This window comes from Anomaloglossus baeobatrachus, chromosome 4 (assembly GCF_048569485.1).
Source record: "Anomaloglossus baeobatrachus isolate aAnoBae1 chromosome 4, aAnoBae1.hap1, whole genome shotgun sequence".
Lineage (NCBI taxonomy): Eukaryota > Metazoa > Chordata > Amphibia > Anura > Aromobatidae > Anomaloglossus > Anomaloglossus baeobatrachus.
In genome coordinates, this window is record NC_134356.1 from 668,505,845 (window position 1) to 668,527,477 (window position 21,633).

The window sequence follows — 21,633 nt, forward strand, 5'->3', positions numbered from 1 at the left end:
GTTTAGGTCATCTCCTGAGAATCTTTCGCAGAGTTACTGATTCGAGCTTAAATTTGAGAACCAAAGAGTGCGGGAGATCTTCCAGGGGTTCGCTGTAAAGCCGACTACTAAGGTGATACAGGAATAGAGATGTATGAAAAGATCTGAGGTCACCATCTGTGGTGGCTTCTAGGCTATTACCAAAAATATAGCTAGAGCTGAGGTCCTCCAGATGCCTCTCCAGAGACATAGCAATATGATGCCATGTAGCTCTGGCTGGAGATGATCAAGGGATTCACATTTCCTGCACAATAATTACTTCTCTTGTCACAGAGAAGGGTTAAATATGAGTAAATTAAGAAATCTTGGGGTTTTACCACCAATGGTGGAATTGGCACCAGCCGCATCCAGGCTGGGATTGTATGTGGGGAAAGAAGGAAAGGATAGAAGGACGGAATGAAAGGATGAATGAAGGTAGGAAGGAGGATGGTATGAAAGTTGGGAAAGGAGTATGGAGGAAAAGATGGAAGGAAAGGGAAAAAGGAGCCTACGGTCTCTTTCACACATCCGTTTTTTGCCCTCAGGCACGATCCGGCGAAAAAACTGATGCGATGGATCCAGCGAAAAAAACAGATCCGTTGCATCAGTTTTTTCCATGCGTTCCTTCCGTTTTTTTGACGGATCCGTTGTGATACTGAGCATGCTCAGTTCAAAAAACTGGATCCGTCGTTGGATTCCGTCATATGCCGGATGACAACGGATACGGCGCCCATAGGCTTCTATTATACAACATGCCAGACGGCGCTGGATCCGGGGTGGTCCAGTTTTTTGCCGGAGACAAAAAACGTTCCATGCTGCGTCCTTTCTGGCAGCCAGACGAAGAAATTTCACCGGATCCGGCGGACGTCGCATGCAACCCAAGGCCATCCAGCACAATCCGGCACTAACACAAATCTATGGGACATAAAACGGATCCGATGCCGGATCTGTTTTATCCGCAATTCGCCGGATTCTGCCTGACAGCAAAAAACAGATGTGTGAAAGCAGCCTATGGGAAAGAAGCTAAAAAGAAAGGAAGGACAAAGGAAATCAAAGGAGGAAGGAAGTAATAAAAAAGATGAAGCAATGAGGAGAAAAAGGAAGGGAAATAAAGGAGAAAAGAAGGGCGAAAGAAAGGAATTGAAGAAGCAAATGGATGGAAGTAAACAAAGGAGGCAGGAGAGAAAGAAAAGAAGAAATAAGAAAAACGAAGAAAGGAATAAAAGCTGAAATGAAGGGAGGAAGGAAGGAAATAAGGGAGGATGAAGGGAACGGAGGAAGGAATGAAAGAAGGAGGGATAAAAGGAAGAGAGGAAAACAGCAAGGAAGGAACAAAATTATGGAAAGCAGGAAGGAAAGGAACAGAAAGGAAACAAGGAAGGAATAATCATAAAAAAAGTTAATGAAGAAGAAAAGGAAGGAAGGAATAAGAGACAAAAGAAATTAAGGAAGGATGGAAAAAAATAATGGAAGTAGGGTGGAGGTACAAAGGACATGAGGTGTGGAAGGAATGAAGGAAGAAGGGAGGAAATAAGGAAGAAGGGAAGACTGAATGAAGGAAGAAAGGAAGGAAGAAGGGAAGAAACAAGGAAGAATGAATGAAGGAAGGAATTAAAAGGATGAAGCAATGAGAAAAGGGAAGAAGGAAAAAAAAGATGGAAGAAAGGACTAAAGGATTGAAGTAAGGATAGAAGGGAGGAGAGAAAGAGAAAAAGGAAGAAATAAAAAAGGAAAAATGGGTAGAGATAATGAATGATGGAATAGAAAAATAAAAAGAATGTAAGAAAGGAAAATAAAAGAGGAAAAATAGGAGCATGAATAAACAGAAATGAAGCGACAGAGAAGGAAACAAGGAAGGAAGAATAAATTGTGGGAGAAATTAAGAAGGTAAGAAAAATGTAAAGAAAGAAAACAAAAAGGAAGAAGTAAAAAGATGGAAAGATAAAAGGAGGGAAGGACAAAGGGAATGAAGGGAGGAAAGAATGAAAGAAGAAGAAATGAATATAACTGGAGAGAAAAGGCTAAAGGGTTTATACACAGAAGAAGGGAAAGAGAAGGCAGTAAGGGGGGAAAGAGGGAGAAAATAAGGTAGAACCAAAGAAGGAAAAAGATGGTTAAAAGAAAATTATAAAAGAAATTTGCAAAAAATCAAGGTAAGAATAACAATGGGCAGAAGTTAGAAAATATTAAACGATAAAGTGAATAATTTGGAGGCTGAAAAAAAAGAATAAAAATCGGAGCTTCTATTTCCTACTTTCCTCTCCTTTCTCCTTTCTTCATTTCTTTTTATCTTCTTTTTCTTCTGGACTTCAAATCCTGAAGGGTCCACAAGTCTTACTGAGGAGACCAGCACTGTATGTGTCATAGTTATGTGGGGCCTGTTACTGGGTCCAGTAGTTATCCCTCTTGGTATCATCCTCTATCATTTCCATATTTTTCTCTCTTTTTCTTCCGTTCTCTCCATCTACCTCTTCCACTTTTTTGTCTTATTGTATAGTTTTCTCTGCCTGGCTTGTTTCACTGTCTCTTTCGCTCTCTTTCTCTCTCTCAGTCACATAGTGGAAATCTCCACTCTTCTCTTATGGTTTTTCTATGACTTGGAAACCCCAGCCCTCAGGCAAACTTCCTCTCTCTGCAGACTGATATAAAAGTGGCTGAAAACAGCTCCCTCACACACAGGGTTTCACATCTCACTGGCTAAGGCTTCAGTCGGTTCCTCTTCCATCATGTCCTCATCAGTCAGACCAGAAGACCCAGAAAACCCAAAATCTCCTCTTCCGAGATGCCGCTGCTTGGACTACTGCCTTGTCATCTCATTGGTGCTTCTCACTATGGTGATGGGGTCAATTTGTGCGTTTTACATGGCTTGGGAGAGACAACATCTTGTATCTACTGCTGAGGCACAACTCAAGATGGACCTACAGGTAAGTTCTCCATGTCCTAGATACCTGGGGAAACCCATCACCTCACCATACCATAGACGCTACAGATTAACAAAGACACAATGAAGGTCTTCCAACATAAAATCATGGAAGAACTTAACTAGACCATCCATAGTGTCTATAATAGAAGTATTACCTACAATGACCATATTTCAGAACCAAATTGTTATTGTTTGACCTCCTTTTTTTAGCCTTTTTAAGGTTATTTAGCTCAAGTGATGGGATAAGAATTATTAAAAAAATAGTATATATATATATATATATATATCTTAATTTTTATTATAATCACTTTATAGTATAACATACATATATACAAAAGTGATTATAATAAGTATATATATATATATATATATATATATATATATATAATTCTTATTATAATCACTGTATAGTACTATATATATAAATAAATATATATATACATATATATATATATATATATATGGATTATATAATATATTATTGTATATATATTTATATATATATATATATATATATATAAAATAATATATTATATAATCATTATGTATATTATATATGGCGATTATATATATATATATATATACATATATATATAATATGTATATATATATATATATATATATATATATATATATATACTGTACTTTGCATTCTCTGTAATCTCTTAATGTTTTTTATTATTTTATTAATCATATTCTTTTATTATTTTTTTCCAGGAAAGCAGCGCCCAGCTGTTGGTGGATGATGGTAAGTTGTTTTTTTTTATAGGATTAAATTATAGCTATTATTATTTATAGTAGCAGAGTAAATGATCACCTTAGATATATTGATATCGGATACTATCTGACACATTGAAGAACAGAATTAATGGATTTACAGGCGTTATTTAGCTTAGATATGACTAATTTAGAAAACATTCCTAAATTGGCAATAAGTTGGCTTTTGGCTGTCTTGCTTCTGGGCGCCTCAGCAACCAGATGTACTTTATTAAGGACTTTATGAAAAGTTCTGAAGTCTTCCCTTGTGCTCTTGGATAGAGGTCTTCATTCTGTTCCATAGATGAGGAACTTCAACAGTTGACTCTTCACAATTAACTCAAAATTCCCTTAAGTAGGTGTTTTTATATAGAGTTTAATAACAAGAAAAGCCCAAAATATAACTTAGTACGAAACATATACACATAAATACATATTAATAAAAAAAAAACTGACGTCCTACAGTCATGCATGGAAGGATGTCATGAAACAGTTCTACCAAAGGTATTTAGGTCCATTGGATAAATTTGATGGCAAAAAATAGTAACTTGGGATTTTATACTTTGGATAATGACAATCGCTCCAAAAATGGGAGATAGAAATGGGCAGAATAGGTAGGCAACATCCATATAATAGTTTTATTTATATCCATGACCACTACTTGACATATTTTTCCATACAACTGTCTCAATATTGCTACCAAATGTAAAATAACAATAAAAAATAAAATAATTAAAGGAATTGTCCATTTAGTTTAGGCCAACAGAATAGATCATCCAACAGTCATCTCTCCTAATTCCTTCCCCCAGACACTCGAAAGATTAGCTTTGCCGAGAGCTAATGTTGTCCTCTGAAAGTTGCTTATATTTTTGCCGAATAAAAGAATTGGCCGATGGACTTCCAAAATCCAGAAACTTCACTCCCCGATATAATCTGTTGTGGGAGAATCAATACACAATAGATTGTCAGCCAACAAAGCGGAAATTGGTGGGTTCGGCTGACCTTATTCTAGTGTTTGGGGTTCCTTAGAAGGGTCCACTGAGGATAAATTAATCTCATGGCGTCCCACTGTTGCTATCTTCAATAATCAGCTATGAGCTCTTGGTAGACCTTAGATGGGTTGGAAATGTTGGCTCTACCAAAGAGGAAAAGATGCTCAACTCCAGTTAGTCAATGAGTCTTGGTTAAAATTTACAAATAAGTAGGCACATAAAGAATATAGAAAGTATATATTTTTTTGGCTTGAGTAGCTTATTACAATATTAGTCAACCGATCTCTCTTCTTTTTCTTTCTTTAGCTCGTCTGAATAACGGCATCCTAAATTGGACTATGAGTAGATTGAGCGATCACTTTGTAGGTCAATATTTCGAACAAAAGGAACAGAAACTTGAGATTAAAAACCCAGGTTTCTACTCCATCTTCTCCCAGATAACTTTGAAATGTATGGATGACATAAAATGCAAAAATGAAGAAGGGGAAGTTTCCCTCACCATTCTAAACAACATTGACCCAGAAGAAACACTCCTGAAATTATTCATCATTATCAAAAAGTCAACCACCATTACCCAACCAGCATCCTTCTCTAAAATCATCAGGCATCTAAGATCAGGAGACAAGATAACGGCACAACTTAAGGTCAGTAAAGGAATTGAAAACTGGCAATTTGATCGAGAACACAGCGTCCTGGGACTTTCCTGGATCAGTGACTATTCTCGGGACTCAACTCACGAATAGGTGACCAGACATGGTCAAGAAATGGACTTATTGTGTAACGCACTACTGGACTTTATGTGTACTTGCGAAGGTCATATGTTAAATATTTTGGGTGTATAATTGATCTTCAAGACGTTGTGTGAAGTCCCTGTATCTGGACATTTAGTTCAGCTCATTATATCACTATTTGACATGACTTATTCATCATGGCTCCTTCTTGTATATGGTATGAGAACCTTATAACACATTAGAGGTTTTCATTAGTGTTTATAATGCTTATTTTGCAAAAATGCTGCTCTATATTCCTTAAAGAGATGGTGGACTCTCAAAATATAAGTCAACCTGTGAAAACCTCCAAACCTTGGAGGGAATGCTATGATAATGTCTATTTGCACATACTACTGGATTGTCTTGTGAATATCTTATTTTTATTGATGTGATATGTATATTTATTATTCTGATATCGAATTGCTTTAATTTATTAGACAATATTTATTAAATATTTATTCTTTGGTATCACATGTGTGATTGGTTCTTCATCATTAGTTCGAGGAAAGTTAGTTCAAGGACTAGATGGTCAGTAACAGAGAGTTTGGCGACCAGGACACCTGAAAAATCCAATAACCCACCTATGGTCAGAAACAGAGGGCTTGGCAACCAGGACACCTGACAAACTCAATAACCTACCAGTGTTCACCATGGTCTTTATTCTTTAGTATTACATGTGTGATTGGTTCTTTGTTAGTTAGGAAAAAGTTAGTACAAAGACTGAATGGTCAGAAACAGAGGGTTTGGCAAAAAGAACACCTGACAAACCCAATAACCTACCGGTGTTCACTTTGATCTTTATTCTTTGGTTTACATGTGTTATTGGTTCTTTATTGGTTCGAAAAAAGTTAGTTCAAAGACTGCATGGTCAAAAACAAAGGGTTTGGCAAAAAAAGACAAACCCAATAACCTACCGGTGTTCACTTTGATCTTTATTCTTTGGTATTACATGTGTGGCTGGTTCTTAGTTGGTTCGAAAAAAGTTAGTTCAAAGTCTGGATGGTCAGAAACAGAGGATTTGGCAAAAAGAACACCTGACAAACCCAATAACCTACCGGTGTTTACTTTGATCTTTATTCTTTGGTTTACATGTGTTATTGGTTCTTCATTGGTTCGAAAAAAGTTAGTTCAAAGACTGCATGGTCAAAAACAAAGGGTTTGGCAAAAAAAAACATCTGACAAACCCAATAACCTACCGGTGTTCAGTTTGATCTTTATTCTTTGGTATTACATGTGTGGCTGGTTCTTAGTTGGTTCGAAAAAAGTTAGTTCAAAGTCTGGATGGTCAGAAACAGAGGGTTTGGCAAAAAGAACACCTGACAAACCCAATAACCTACCGGTGTTCACTTTGATCTTTATTCTTTGGTTTACATGTGTTATTGGTTCTTCATTGGTTCAAAAAAAGTTAGTTCAAAGACTGCATGGTCAAAAACAAAGGGTTTGGGAAAAAAAAAACATCTGACAAACCCAATAACCTACCGGTGTTCACTTTGATCTTTATTCTTTGGTATTACATGTGTGGCAGGTTCTTAGTTGGTTCGAAAAAAGTTAGTTCAAAGTCTGTATGGTCAGAAACAGAGGATTGGGCAAAAAGAACACCTGACAAACCCAATAACCTACCGGTGTTCACCCTGGTCTTTATTCTTTGGTTTACATGTGTGGTTGGTTCTTTGTTAGTTCGAAAAAAGTTAGTTCAAAGACTGTATGGTCAGAAATAGGGGGTTTGACAACCAGGACACCTGACCAACACAATAACCTTCATCATTAGTTCGAAGAAAGTTAGTTCAAGGACTAGAAGGTCAGTAACAGAGAGTTTGGCAACCAGGACACCTGACAAATCCAATAACCTACCGGTGTTCCCTCTGGTCTATATGCTTTGGTATTACATGTATGATCGGTTCTTCATTGGTTCTAAAAAAGCTAGTTCAAAAACTGGTGAGAAACATGTTGAGAAACAGAGGGTTTGGCAACCATTGCTCTCAACAAACCGAATAACCTACCGGTATTCACCCTGGTCTTTAATATTTGGTGCTACATGTGTTCTCGGTTGTTATTGGTTGTTGAAGACAGTTAGTTCAAAGGGTGGATGGTCAGAAACAGAGGGTATGGCAACCAGGACACTCACCAAACCCAGTAACCTACAAGGGTTCACCCGGTCTTTTGTGAAGAGGAGACCATTTGTCCAATGTGGACTCTCGCCGGTAAACACTGAGTTACAGGTTTCATAGACTCACAGGTGCTGATTCAAAATGGCTGTTTTTTGCTGATTGGAGGTCTCTGCCTCCTTTGAATCCTCTGATATTGCAGACCATTAAATTCTACTTTAAGGTGATTTTCCACAATATAACTTTTGTGGTATATCCTTAGGTTAAGCTGCCAGGTATAGGATGCTCAGTCACATCAGATACTGCCATGAATGGGCCGGGGACCTATTTGGTTGCACTCCACGGCTCACTCAATGATGGAAAATTTTCCCTACATACAGAACTATGACGTTAGATCAAATGTACAAAAACATGGAACCACAAAGAGTATAAACCACCATTTATTAATACAGGAGCTTCATTATTGATAGTTTTACATCAAGACTTTAGAATTTAGAGGTAAGCTTGCATCAACAAAGATCATATCTCTCATTTCCTCACCACAAACAAGCATCTAAGACGTACAAACACAAAGGAAGCCAACCAGCCGACCAAAGTTGTTTATAGACAATCATAGGAAAATAACATGCGCAACTTGAAAACATGATGCGTAAAGCCAACCATAGACGGCCACAATGATGACAATATTCACTTGTAATCCTTCTTGTTTACTTTATTGTTTGAAGACTCTCCAACTAACTCCATGATGCAACTATTTTAGCCCTTGGGGTCACAGTTTTGTATACTATACTCGAAAACCCAAAAGTTTCAGGGGTATTGTGTTCCAATTTCACCAAACTTTGAATTTTATTAACTTTTTTCCACTTGGTAAAGTGAAGAGTATTATTCAAAAGTGCAACTAATCCAAAAAAAAACCCAAACCCTCAAACTAAAAAAAAAGTGATGGTTTCTGGTAAAAGGGGAGAAAAAATAGAAAACATAATAATGGAAATTGTCCATGTCGGGAAGAGGACAAATGAGCCGCCATTTGAAATCAATGGACTGTCTGGTCCTCCAACATCAGAAATGCTTTTGGTGTCATATAGGTAAGGATCCTAAGTAATGGAGTCCCTTCTGTTGGCTCAAAAATTGCCAAGCTCAAGTTCATGTTATTAATTCATCCTTCTTATGAAGAACACCAAACAACAAGTTTTAATGTATTATTAAGGGGTTGGATATGTATGTTAGGTCCGAAGTACTAATGGGTGGAATCACAGATATCCGGGATCGGCGAATCTAACCAGATTTTAAAAAATCGGTTCTTGTCCGGAATTGATCCTGAATATCTGTTCGGATTTTGGTCCCCATATAAGTCTATGGGGACCAGAATTTGGTGCTCAAAAATGGTGGTAGAAGGGATAGGGGGATTAGAGCAAGCGTGCTGTACTTATCAAGTCTCCAGCATAGCTGTAACTGATCCCAGGCTGCTCACTCTACTTCCAGGAACGCTCATTAGCCTCATGCATATTTACTGCTTCCCTCAGCCACCGACAGTTCTGGCGTCTGTGATAGGTTACAGTCAGACGCGACCCCAGCATGTGTGACATCGTCAAACTACTTGCAATCACAGTCCCTGCCTGTGGATCACTATAGATAGGTGTAAAATAAATTTTAAAAAAAAATTGAAATTGGGTCCCCCCAAATTATGATACCCAGCATAGATAAAGCACATGGCTACAGGCCGCAGCTCCCAGCCATGCACTTATCTTAGCTGTGTATCAAAATAAAAGGGACCGCATTTAAGAAACCACTGTGTGGTCCCCCAAATATTGATACACAGTCATAATAAAGCCCAACTGCAGGGGTCTGGTATTCTCAGGCAGAGGAGACTTGTGCTTTTTGGGCCCCCCAGCCTAAAAATAGCAGGATGCAGCCACCCAGGATTATCGCATCCATTAGATTCGACAATCCTGGAACTTTACCCGGCTCTTCCCGAATGCCCTGCTGCAGTGGCAATCAAGGTAATAAGGAGTTAATAACAGCACACAGCTGCCACTAAGCCCATCTTGCTTTATTTTTATTTCTCCTTTATTTTTTTTATTACCTGAGTTGCTGGATCCGGATCATTAACTGGAGTTCCCTGAGAACTCTGCGCCCTAGCCCGGCACCCGGATGCTTTAGAACCGTGCAGACCCAGACTTTTATAGTCCGGTTCCGCCCATCACTGGTCCTAAGCCTTGAGTGACAGGATAGATAATATATCGCTGATTGCTGGGGATCCTATTGCCGAACCTAAGAAAGGTGCTCTGAAATAAGCCTTTGTTTATAGCGCAGTAACCATTTATCAATCCCCATAGGGCTAATTCAAATCCCCTTTTTCAGGTTTGTCAAAGGTCCAAAAATCAGAAAGTTATTGTCTGTGTTGTGATTTGCTGATAACGTGCTACTAAATAACAAACCCTTTAGATAGCAATATAATGCAAATATTAAAAAAGGCCACAAAGTAGTAATAATTAGTGATGAGCGAGTATGCTTGTTACTACTCGGTACTCGCACGAGTATCAATGTACTCGGGCTACTCGGCGGGGACCGAGTAATCTCGCGATACTCGTGCTGTACTCGGGGTCTTCATGTTGGCGCTCTTTTTACAGCCATCCCTTATGCAGGGATTGGCTGGCAGACCACTGCAATGCCACAGCCCTGTTGTGGAATTGCAGTGATTGGCCAGACCGCACAGCGTGACCGTGCCTTTAGCCCGACACTTCCCCGCTCGGCTACGGCCCCTCCCGCACTCCACTCCGCGTGTATATATATATGCACGCTTACACACACACGCACTTTTTTTTTTTAATTTACAGTTTTATGGTTTCTACATGCTGCCGGGGGTCATTTCAGAATAATACTCGGGTCTCCCATAGGATAACATTGGGCTCGGTGCTCGGGCCGAGTACACGAGTATTTTGAGATGCTCGGCCCGAGCCTCGAGCTCCCGAGCATTTTAGTACTCGCTCATCACTAGTAATAATGTATGACTTCTTTAACACTTTAGCTGTCCTTACAAGAAACAAAATAATTCCATTCTCCATGGGTAACAGAAAGTTGTTTGCAAGCGGTAGAGGAAAAAAAAAAAAAAGCATGAAACAGCAAAATCCGTAACCACATCCTCCCATTCGGGACTGAAGAATGCATCTTCTTTACTATTTCTTGTGTTTTACATCATTGTGAGTAAATATGGTGTGAGCAAGTGTCTGTGGGCTATTTTATCACAATGTTGTTAGTGTTCAGAGCAGAAAAGACAAAAAATAGTAAATGTTTCTTGTTTAGCTCCCGAAGAACCAACAAAAACTTTGATCTTTTGTCCATGAGTTCCACCATGGTCATATGAAAATTAGAAAATGGTGCTTTGAACTTGCAAAACAGGGTTTACAGTATAAAACAAGCATCTGGCAATACACAACAGATACAAAATGAGTATAAACAAGCTAAGTGGCCAACAGGTACAATGGGAGTGAAGGCCCTGCCCCCGAGGGCTTTCAATCTATAAGGGAAGGATGGAGGATACAGTAGGTGAGGGTGGAAGTTGCTGAGATGGCAGTGTGGTGGCAGACGAATTATCGTAGATTGCAGGGTTTATTTTAAAGAAGAAGTTTTTCAGATTTAGTTTGAAGGTAATGAGGATAGGGGATTGGCTAATCGGTTGGGTTGAGAAGTCTAGAGTATGAGGGAAACAAGAAACATCTTGGAGACAGTTATGTGAGATGGAGACAAGAGAAGAGCAGAGAATGAGGATAGGGGATTGGCTAATCGGCTGGGTTGAGAAGTCTAGAGTATGAGGGAAACAAGAAACATCTTGGAGACAGTTATGTGAGATGGAGACAAGAGAAGAGCAGAGAATGAGGATAGGGGATTGGCTAATCGGCTGGGTTGAGAAGTCTAGAGTATGAGGGAAACAAGAAACATCTTGGAGACAGTTATGTGAGATGGAGACAAAAGAAGAGCAGAGAATGAGGATAGGGGATTGGCTAATCGGCTGGGTTGAGAAGTCTAGAGTATGAGGGAAACAAGAAACATCTTGGAGACAGTTATGTGAGACGGAGACAAGAGAAGAGCAGAGAAGATCTTGTAAGTACCAAAGAGGTTAAAGATATATGGAGAGTACAGATTATGGGTGGGCCGCCTTGTAAACCATTCTGTGGGGAGTCAGTGAAGGGATTGGCAGAGACGAAAGGCAAAGGAATAACAAGAGGAGAATTGGGTTAATTGGGTGCCATATTGGAGAGATGCAGCAAGAGTAATAAATGGGAGTTAACAGAGAAGGATGTTGCCATAGACTAGTCAGGAGCTGTTGAGGGCATACACTAGAACTGTTTTTGATTCAATGTTCAGAAATCAGAATCAAAAATTGAATTAAAAAAATGTTTTTGAATCGGAAGAGGTAGGAGACGTTAAGGGTTTGATGAGTGACTTGAAGGACAGAGCAAAGTCAATGGTTCCACTAAAGCAGCAGCCTTGGCAGACTAGGTATGTTTTGTAATCGGCATAGTTAAAGAGGTATTCTCATGGGATAGCAGGTAACTCCCGATGTGGAGTCCAGGCTGCTGGGATCCCACTTTTAATGAGAACTGAGACTCTGAAAAGTCTTGCATGAAAGGAACAGTGGTTGATAATGCAGAATCCTGCTCCTTTCATTGTTAGTGGGACCTTCATGGATAGCTCAATGCTGCGCTCCACTCGTCTTTGGCATTCTCATAAGAATGAATGGAGTGACAGTGTGCTTGATCGACCACCGCTCTATTTAGACAGGTTCTCGTCGGAGGGAGCACCAATTCTCGGGAGCGGACGGACCACCAGCAAACAGGAACTTATTCCCTATCACAAAAATGGGGGACAACTTCCAAACTTGAGAATACCACTTTAAGTCTGGTAGAGGATTTGACAGAAATTAGGGAAAGTAATAAATTAATTGTTCTCCATGTTGAATTTAAGAAAGGGGAGAAGAAAGGTAGATTTGAGTATCATCAGCATAAGTGGTACTGAAGACATGGGACTTCATGAGTTGTCCTAGGTCAAAGGAGTAAATGAAGTGGAGTAGGGACACCCAGGCCAGGACATAGTAGGGAGCTCTGAGCTCTGAGGGACACCAAGGGAGAGATGGTAGGATGTGGATATGGTGTGAGAATCAGAGACACTAAATCTGCAGTTCATGAGGTACGGAGAGTTCCTTGAGAAGACCAAATCTATGTTACAATTAGATGACCGGGTTTTTAAGGGGAAGGAGTAACTGCGTCGAATGATGCAGATGACAGATGTAGGAGAAGGAGAGTAAAGCAATGTTGTTTTGCTTTGGCAGTTAGCAGAACATTACAGAATTTAGTTAAGGTGGTTTCAGTAGAGCGATGGAGCAAAAAAAGCGATTGTCACTGGTCAGAGATTTTGATGAGTGGAGGGAAGTGTTGCGGGCGGGGGCAGCTGCCTCTTCTGGGGCTGCTCGGATCCGGGTTACTGCTGCGGCTTGAGTGGTGACTGGACCGGGGCTCGCACGGCTGGCCGTCCTCACAACATTCGTAAAGGGAGTATTTACAGGGGATTTTGTCTGTGATGCCACCCGTGGGTCGCGGTTAGGGATGGTGACTCCGCCGCTGCCTGGTGATGGGGCGCCTGGGGCTGGTGGAACGGGGCAGTTAGATGGAATCCCCTCCACGGGTAGGGCAGTTGTAGTCCCGGGGCCCTGTGTCGGTACATGGTAGTGATGGCTGCTGGAGGTGGCGCGCCGGCTTGGACCGGGGGTCAGTGGTGTACTCACAGTTCAGTAATTCCACACAAGTCCAATAGTAAACCAAGTTGCCAGTGACCGGCTGCCGATGGAGGGTGTATTCGGGGTCCCACACCCTGATAAGTGAACAGGTGTCCCTTCCTCCTGCACTCTGTGTTTGTCTCTCCTGTTGGACGACTTCGCATGAAACGGAGAAGTCCACTCCCGGTTCTGTATGTATTTTGGAGCTGTGGCCCGCGAAATCTGACCCTTGGGATCTCTGTGGGTTCTGACGGACACCCTATCCCCGCGTTGGGCTTCCGTTTCGCTCTCTGGGCTTCAGGAGAACAAGGCCTGAAACCTTGTCCTCTGCTGTTTAATTAACAAGGGGGCATGCAACCTTCCTTGCCCTAGGGTCCAGGCACCCCGACTGTGCACGGCCTCCGGACCGGATTCCCGCTGTCGGCACCGGCGGACTACAACCCTGCCGCGGTCCACTTAAGGTCTCCCGCGACCGGATCTCCGTTGCCTGTGGCCCTGCTCACTGTCTGCCACCTAGCCAGGTAGTCCAGGGGCCCCTACCCCTGACTCCACTGCTGTCAGCTCTCCACTTGAACTTCCACGTCCTACTCCTCCACTTAGCTAACTCCAACTCACTAACTATCTGTTGTGTTCCTGCCTCTGACACCTCAGGACCCCTAGGTGGGCGTTCTCATCTGCCTGATCCCGCCCACTGTTGTGTCCTTATTATCATGAGGGGGTGGCTAGGCTTTATGGCTGTGTGTTGTACCTGAGTGTGGGTTTTCGTGGTGACAAGGAGGATGGACACTTTTGTGACTACCTGGTTTTGCCAGGGCGTCACAGAAGAGCCTTAAAGGTGGACATATTGTTCAATGAAGGTAGAGGCAAATGGGAGTAATAAGAATGGGCGATTGTTTTTTACGGATGGGTATTATGGCTAAATGTTTAGGAAGGAAAGGAAGACACCAGTGGTTATATCACGCTCGGTATGGGGAAGTATCACACGTACGGCAGCAGGGAATGGAAGGGAGGCCCTGTATCTAGGCAAAGGGGATATGGTGACCGCTGACCAAACCTTCCTCTGGCTCGTGGCTCCCCTGACCACACTAGATAAGTTCCGCACCTATATGCTGAGCAGGATACCTGGCCCTAGCTGACCCTTAAGGTAAGGGCTTAGTTAACCCTACTAAGCTCTAAAGCAGACATACACACACCCAGGCACAACATCACACATACATCACACATACATCACACACACACACACACACACACACACACACACACACACACACAGATCTGGGCACTGGAAAGTGGTGAATAATCATTTTTTCATTAAAACAAGTTTCAATCACTGATGCCAGCACAGAGGTGTGCTGGATTATGGGTGGGAAAAGACATCCTCTGAAAATAAACTGAAGCATATCTTTTGAGCCAAAAAAAATTTGACGGTGTCATATTTTTGGGGAAACACAGTTGTATGTAATCAACATCGCTGTTCCTCCCACTCACACTCCAACATGCGTTTCGCATAGCTTATGCAGGAAGTTAGGTTTTTTTCTTATTTACTCCCTGAGAAAGCTCTGAAAAACCTTTATTGAAGTGTAAGGTGGAGGAATAGTAAGGCTCATCTCATTATTCTCGTGGTTCTGTATCTTTTCTCAATATATTTTCTTTTGATCAATTATTTTAATTAATTATTTTGACAAAAGGAGACATTTATTAGAAGACCTCTATATACCTGAAGAAGGCTTTTCAATAAGCCGAAAAGTACATACAATATAAAGTAAATACAAGTATGGTAGAGAGGGATAGAAGAGAGTCAAAGAGTGTGTGATTGTCAAGACATGAAAAGTTCTAGTCAAGCTGCACTACTTTCTGAACTTGGAGGAGGGATGGAACGTAGTCGTTGAAGAAAAAAAGGGAAGAGACTGTAAAGAGGCTGTGGTTAGACAGAGGAAGAAGTTAGTTGGAAAGGTTAAATAGGAAACATGGGCGAATAAAGATGTGGTCTAATGTACATGTGTCCATCTTTGTGGGTGGCTCTTGAGGACCATTGTTAGAGGAAGTAACTGACAGTATAGTGGCAGCTGAGTATGGAATATTAATCAGGACCTTGACGTCACCCATGATGGTGGTGAGAGTATCGGATGGGAGGAAGTGTAGAAGTCAAGTTGTGAAGTGGTCAAATAGGCTGTGGTGGTCAATAGATGATGGCTCCTTGAAGGTTAGATGGAGTATAGATGCGGGGGGAATATACTTCAAAGGAAGAGAAGGTGAGAGATGGAAAAGATGGAATAGGACTAAAGGAGCACTTATCTGAAAAGTGAAAGGCAAGTCCCTCTCCATGTTTATTGCTGGGATAAGGAGTGTGAGTAAAGTCACTATACGAGAGTGCAGAAAGGTGTAGGGGAGTGCGGGGCTCAGCCTACCCCCAGACCTGCAGATGTTATGTATATTGTATCTCATAGTATATATGTGTCTTCTGGAAAGTGGCTACAAGATGGCCACGGTGTGCTCGGCCACTTCCCTGGTGCTGTGAGATAGGAAAGGGTTAGTGGGGTGGAGCAATGGGGAAAAAAAGATCAGAAAGAGAAGAAAGGACAGGAGAGTCTCAAAGAGTGAGAAAGAGATACCCCACATATGGGAGGTGTGAGGTGAAGCTCCATTTGAGGGAATTACTGGACCCTAAGGGTCAATCCTAGACTGGTGGACATGTGGGATCCTGGAAACTAAGGATTGTCATTAACTGCGTTCCGCGGAGTGGGGTAGATTCCAGCCGGTTTGGAAGGCGACCAAAGAACCCCCCTGGCAGCAGAAGGTCAGTCCGCCCTATGGAGAAGGGTAGGTCTGGTCCTGGCCAGAAGCATAGTCCAAGGAGAAGTAGCACTGTGGACTCTTTCAAGTAGCATGCAAGTCCCTATGGGTGGGATGAGGGGTTTCAGGAGCTTACATAATCTGGACTCTGCAAGTGTGATGTTAGCCAGGGGGCTGAGGGGCCTGGGAGAGCCTGAAGGTACCTGGGTGCCAGGGCCGGCCTCCAAATTGTACCGTGTTATAAGAATTAATGGAAGTGTACCGCCCCTTTAGCAGAAGCCAGGCCGATGCCGCTACTCGGATCCGCGGTGGCTCCAGGGGTCTTCGGACCCGGGGGTCGCGCAGCCACTCGATTAAAAGAAGGGGGGATATGTACAGGTTCTTTTTGGAAAGTTTGTGACGCCACCCATGGTGCGTGGTAATGTGAGGGACTACCGCTGCCGTTGGGGAGCCCGGTGACGATGGTGCGGCAGCCAGATGTTTAACCCCTCCGTGGGTAGGGGGTTTGTTTCCCGGGGCCCGTTGATGATGGATGGTGTTTGGGTGCCGTTGGGGGATAGGTACAGGGGATTCCAATGTAGTCACTCAGTCCCAGAATACCACACCGACAGCTTGTAAACCAAAGTTCTGAGCACCACCATAGTCTGCGGGGAGCACGCCTGGATCCGTGCCCTTGGTGTTGTTGTTGGTCTGTGACCCTATCCCTAGCATCTTAGTCTCAATTGGACCCGTTGGTATGAAACTCTCCGGGTCCTGCTCACCCGTATGGCTAACGGAGTGAGCTTGCTCTCAGGTTCACGCGTAGGATTTCTTTGGACTGTAGTGGGAAAGTCCTATCCCATCGGTGCGCTAGTACCCTGATTTTGGAGCGGGTTGGGGATGATACTTGAACTCTTCACCCCCGTCGGGTAAATTAACAAAACGCATGAAGCTACATTCCGGCCTGGGGTCCACGTACCCCGTCGTGCCCTGGCCCCTGCCCGGTGATAGCTCAAGGCCGACGGCCCTTTGACACTGTCCCCTGCGACCGGGTTCCAGCTCCTACCAGGCCCAGACCAACGTCTGACACCTAGTACACAGGAGCTCTCCTCCATGGCCTCTCCTCACGAGAGCCACTTCCTCCTCTCTCCTCCACTCTCAACTCTCAACTGTCACTTTCTTCACTTTCTCCTCACCAACCCCCCATGTGGGCAGCCCTATTCCCTTCAGGCCCCCCAATGGTGTGTCTAGTAGGTAAAAGTGGGAAGTGTTCCTAGGATTTTGATTGGCTAAGCTGTTAAAAACACCAAAGGACTGGGATCCGTAACCAATGAGGGTGGATACTGTGCAGAAGGGCAGAATGCACAATACTCTGTGACTACCTGATAGGCCAGGGTGTCACAGAAGTCTAAGGAACCCCTGTGGGACCAACCCTGGTGCCCTGACTGTTGAACCTGTTAAGAGTAAAGAATGTTCGTTTAAGAAACACAATTGTGGGTGTCATTACCTAACTCCAAAGCACAATGTGATACATTGTGGAAGGCACAGAAATCCCCCCTTTAATTGGAGTAGAGACTGGGAGGCATGGAGTTAACCGCTGGGTGTGCTGCGGCCTAGTAACCCCTGAGTGTACGGCCACTACTGCCTGCCAGCCTGGCTCCAACAATGGGGCACATTATGACAAGTGCTACAAGTAGAAAAGAGCAACTTGATTTGATGTGAGTTGAATTCAGGTCCAATATTTAGGAATTCACTGCAAGTGATATTGAATAATTTGCCATTTGCTCAACCCAAATTGCCAAAACAGGATCCAGCCATTTTACACATTGGAGAAGGTTGCATCAGCCGGAGAAAGATGACATTATACCTGGTCTTGACAGATCACATGGTATAGTGCAGCCAATCAGGAGGATCTATCATAGCCTGTATTAAAGCAGAGGCAAGGAATGCAGCAGCCATTTTCTGGAGAGTGTAGATAGTGAGAGAATTAGAAATAAGGTGTGAAAGCCATAAAATCCTGAAGAAACTGTACAGATAGTGTGTGACATCACAGCAGTGATGAGCGGTCACCACATACCATTTACCCATAAGTATGTGGAAGTTATTTTGTCATTACTAAGGCTATGTTTGAATAAAAGACCTTGAAAGGAGCTGGATACTGTTCTAGGAGACCTCAGGGTGCTATACACAGCTTCTCATGGCAGTTGAAATACAGGCAAGTCACTGTTCATTCATTTGCAGCATATTGCTTTTTTTAACCAATTTTGTAAATTTCAAATTTGAATTTGAACAGATTTGCTCTTCTTTAGTTAGGAGCTTTCATAACTTGGAAGAGGAGATTACAGTCCACCCTCTATAGCAGGGGCTGGGAACCTCTGACCCACAGACTGTGACGATCTTTTCTGTGGCCCCCCGAAGCAGAATCCCAGGCACCGCATTGCATGGTCCAACAGCCGCGTCTTGCTGGCTACCGGCCCATTAAACCCTATGTGCCCATTGAGGACGTGCACACAGTGTTCACTACTGAACACTGTGTACACTTACCATTAGGTATACACACTGGCCAATGTCAGCATGCTGAGGATATACACAGAAGGAGAGGAGCAGTAGCTTCACAGTCCCCAGTGCTGCACATGCCTCCCTGTGCTGTATGACCCCCCAGCGCTGTGTGCTGCCCCCCAGTACTGTGTGACCCTTCCGGTACTGTGTGCTACCCCGCAGTGCTGTGTGACCCTCCCAGTGCTGTGTGACCCTCCCGGTATTGTGTGCTGCCCCTCAGTGCTGTATGACCCTTCCAGTGCTGTGTGCTGCAACCCCAGTGCTGTGTGCCCCCAGTGCTGTCCATGCACCCCCTGGCTGTCCTTCCCCCTAGTTCTGTCCATAACCCCAGTGCTATCCATACTCTGACAGTGCTCCTCCAGTGATGTCCGTGCTCCTCCAGTGCTGTTCCTGCCCCCCCCCCCCCCAGTGCTGTCCATGCGCCCTACCATTGTTGTCTGTTCCCCACAGCCATGTTTATGCCTCCCAGTGATGTAAATAAACTCCAGTGATGTCTATGGACCACCCCACGGGGCCTGGGGGAATACTCGTCACCGGGCCGGTGAAGAGTCGAGGGATGTAATGGGTGGCCCTGCCCAGTTTCGTGATCCCAAGGTGTCCACAAAAAGGAGGGATGATGGATGGGATGATGGGGATGAATGATGTTGGGAGTAGTAGTTGTCTTGTGTTGCCACCTGCGGTATGCGGCCAGGCATTAGCCGCGGAGCCGGTCGCTCTCCTCTGGGGCAGGTGGTGTGGCCGCTAGGATAGTTTAGCTCCCTGCAGGTGAAGCAAGGCCCCAGGGAGGATGATGGAGGTAGTAGTGGCCGTTAAAGCTGAAACTTGGGGCGCCGGCAATTAATGGGCAGACACAGTAGTTGCAGTTCCAGGTCTTTACCCACTGTCTGTGGGTTGCCCGGAGGTGCCGGTCTCTGCCATGATGAACTCCAGCCAATCCTGGATAAGTTAGAGGAAGCCACCGGTGTTTGAAAGTGTCCTTTCCAAGGGATGCCCCTTCAGAAGTGAAGAACCCGGGCTGAGCTTCCCGCTCCAAGCCTCAGGTCCCGTGAAAGAAGAAAGTGGTGTCGTGTCGCCAGAACTGTAATCCCAACTTGACTGAAGATTGTGTCCAGGTTGCATCTACTTCTACCCCAAGTGATGCCCGCCACCTGGTGGTTGTCCTAGTGACCTGGAAAGTCACATGCCTCGTGATGGCCACCCCCCAGCCTACCCTAGTCCAGTCCCCAGTGAGAAGCCACCTAAACTGTATGTAAGGTGAAATCTGGAAACACCGGTGATTAACCCCCTCCTTACCCTACATGAATACTGCACCTTAAGTGAGGTGCAGTATCCTGTGGTGACTGAAGCCTCAGGGGCGCCACATCTATGCCCCCAGTGCTGTCTGTGGCCTCCTCAGTGCTGTGTCTTCCCCACAGTCATCTCTATGCCTCTCAGTGATGTATCTACCTTCCAGTGATTTCTGTGTACCTGAGTGATGTCTATGCCTCACAGTGAATTGTCTACCCCCAATGTCTCCTGTGATGTAGATACCCAATCCCCTCGTGTGATGTATATGCACCAGCCTCTCCTGATACATATATACCCAATGCATCCTGTGATGTATATGTCCCTAGATTGTCCTGTGATGAATATGCTCCCAGCATCTCTTATGATGTCTATGCCCCCAGCATCTCCTGGGATGTCTATGCATCAGGCTCTCCTGAGGTATATACTGTAACCCCCATGTCTCTTGTGATGTATATGCTCCTAGCATTGCCAGTGATGTATATGCCCTCTGCCCTTACCCTCTCTTGTGATGTCCATAATTCAGGTTGTCCTGTGATGCATATACTGTAGACCCCATGTCTCCAGTGATGTATAAGCCCCAAGCCTCCCCTGTGATATATATGCCCCCAGTCCCTCTTGTGATGTATTTACAACAGTCACAGCATCTCCTATGTGATGTATGTGATATTGAGATTGGTAAATCATAAAGAGTTGACTGTGCTAAGAGTGAGACAAACCTGGAAAAGCAGTTGTGAGAAGCAACATTGATCAATATCACCCAACACTACTGCAGCACCAAAGAGAAGCAGCTCCGGCCACCACAGTAGAGGTTAGATAATTAATTGTTTGACCAAATATAGCAGGGTCATTTTCACGCTCATACTTTTGAGCAACCCCCTGAGGTTGGTATAAATTTCCAAATGGCCCCCGCAGAAAAAAGGTTCCCCACCCCTGCTCTGTAACATGAATATGTACTATAGCCGCTGGGCCTTGCCTGCGCAACCTGAAAGGTCCACCATCCACCAGAAAAAATTGGACAGAAAAACTGTGAAGTGGCCGCAGGTCTGACCGCGGCTGAGTTCCCATAATCTGCGCCAACAAAATCCCCACGCTCAGATTTTATGTAAGGGTACATTTCTTTACTGGTAAACATCTCAATGACACACACAGCTGGCTTAGCAGCACACATAACCAGGGTTTGCTATCCGGGTCTTTAACTTGAGACTCGCGGCGCAGAACACAAACAAAACAGCATTGATAAACAAGAATTCTGTCCCTGACTTGCACTATAGGTTATATTACCAGTCCAAAACACAAGGAGGAAGGGCTCCCACGTAGCAGGCCTGGACTCCGGGTAACCGGCGGCGACTCCAAGGGAGAGAAGTGGAAGATCTTCAGCCCTCTCAACAGAGGACTAGCTTACAGTCTCTTGGTACGGAGGAAGGAGACCGTCAGGAGGTCCCTTGAGTCCAGTATCCCATCTGCAGCAGTTCTGGCAACCCCTCACACTTCAGCGATGAGGGCAGTCTGAGGCAGGTCTGTTCAGGTCCAGCTCCAGTAGCTCAGTGTCCTTTTCCCGCACATTTACTTCCTGTACAACAAGTGCCTGAGGGAGGGGATCAGATTTTATAGCGTCCACCCCTCGAGCAGTTTCAGCACTTGTCCACAAGGTGGCAGCACCATCCTGTGTAATGTCAGT

At 43.8% G+C, this 21,633-nt stretch overlaps 1 protein-coding gene across 1 annotated transcript; it reads left to right on the plus strand.

Moving 5' to 3' along the window:
- Positions 1–2,710: 2,710 nt before the first annotated feature.
- LOC142302079 (uncharacterized) lies at positions 2,711–5,889 on the plus strand. The gene is made up of 3 exons (XM_075343158.1): positions 2,711–2,942; positions 3,659–3,689; positions 4,996–5,889. The coding sequence occupies exons 1-3, from the start codon at positions 2,745–2,747 to the stop codon at positions 5,430–5,432; spliced, it is 666 nt and encodes a 221-aa protein (XP_075199273.1). The 5' UTR covers positions 2,711–2,744; the 3' UTR covers positions 5,433–5,889.
- The last annotated feature ends 15,744 nt before the right edge of the window (positions 5,890–21,633 follow it).

Coding starts and splice junctions, on each gene's coding strand:
- LOC142302079 (XM_075343158.1), top strand. CDS start 2,745: ATGTCCTCATCAGTCAGACCAGAAGACCCAGAAAACCCAAAATCTCCT. Junction 2,943..3,658: donor AACTCAAGATGGACCTACAG/GTAAGTTCTCCA, acceptor ATTTTTTTCCAG/GAAAGCAGCGCCCAGCTGTT. Junction 3,690..4,995: donor CCAGCTGTTGGTGGATGATG/GTAAGTTGTTTT, acceptor TTCTTTCTTTAG/CTCGTCTGAATAACGGCATC.